This window comes from Austrofundulus limnaeus, unplaced genomic scaffold (assembly GCF_001266775.1).
Source record: "Austrofundulus limnaeus strain Quisiro unplaced genomic scaffold, Austrofundulus_limnaeus-1.0 Scaffold3231, whole genome shotgun sequence".
Classification (NCBI taxonomy): Eukaryota; Metazoa; Chordata; class Actinopteri; order Cyprinodontiformes; family Rivulidae; genus Austrofundulus; species Austrofundulus limnaeus.
Window position 1 is genome coordinate 7268 of NW_013955633.1, and position 671 is coordinate 7938.

General features: G+C 42.6%; 1 protein-coding gene across 1 annotated transcript; it reads right to left on the bottom strand.

Annotated features, from left to right (window-relative positions):
• LOC106511795 (G2/M phase-specific E3 ubiquitin-protein ligase) lies at nucleotides 1-585 on the bottom strand (the record flags this gene model as incomplete). The annotated part of the gene is given in 1 exon segment (XM_014000531.1): nucleotides 1-585. A coding segment is annotated over 1 exon segment (235 nt), but the record flags the coding sequence as incomplete, so codon positions are not given.
• Between the last annotated feature and the right edge of the window lie 86 nt (nucleotides 586-671).

The window sequence follows — 671 nt, forward strand, 5'->3', positions numbered from 1 at the left end:
CCCTTTTAGTTCTTGCAAGATCAGTTTGGTGTCGTCATCTTTAGACGCTGCTCCTCGTGGCTTGTTAGCTTCAATCCGCTAGCTGCTAATTGTTGCCACGTCTCTTCTCTCTCGCTCACCTGATTTCTGTTGGCGTTTATTTCTCGTAGTGGTACGATATGATCGTACCCCCCTTTTAAGTTATTATATTGGTATATTTGCTTGAGTTAAAAGGGGGGAATTTCTCTAATTATTCTGGTTCGACCAGGAGCCCTCTCGCTATGCGACCATCATGATGGTGGTCCGATCCGGAAGTCATTTCCCCAGTTTTGTTGTATTGTGCAAAGTAAGTCTTAATCTTTAAAAATGAACTAAAATTCAAAAAGCAGACCTTCAATGTTAATCAGCCAGTCTCTCCAAAAGCACACCAACTGATTCTCCAGAGCTCGCCGATTGCTGCCCTGAGCAGAATAGGCCACAGTGAAAAGGCCACTCAAGTCCCTGGCTGTAAGGGCTTTCTCCTCACACACCAACATGTCGTGAAAAACAGTCGGGTTTTTCTGGAGCTCTTTCAGTAGCCCAAGAGTCTTGAAGCCCTCTACAAACCTAAGAGGCAAGGCAACTTTATTAGTACAGCACGTTTGATGTACAAGAAAATTTATATAAAAACAATAAAAAAAAACATTAAAGCT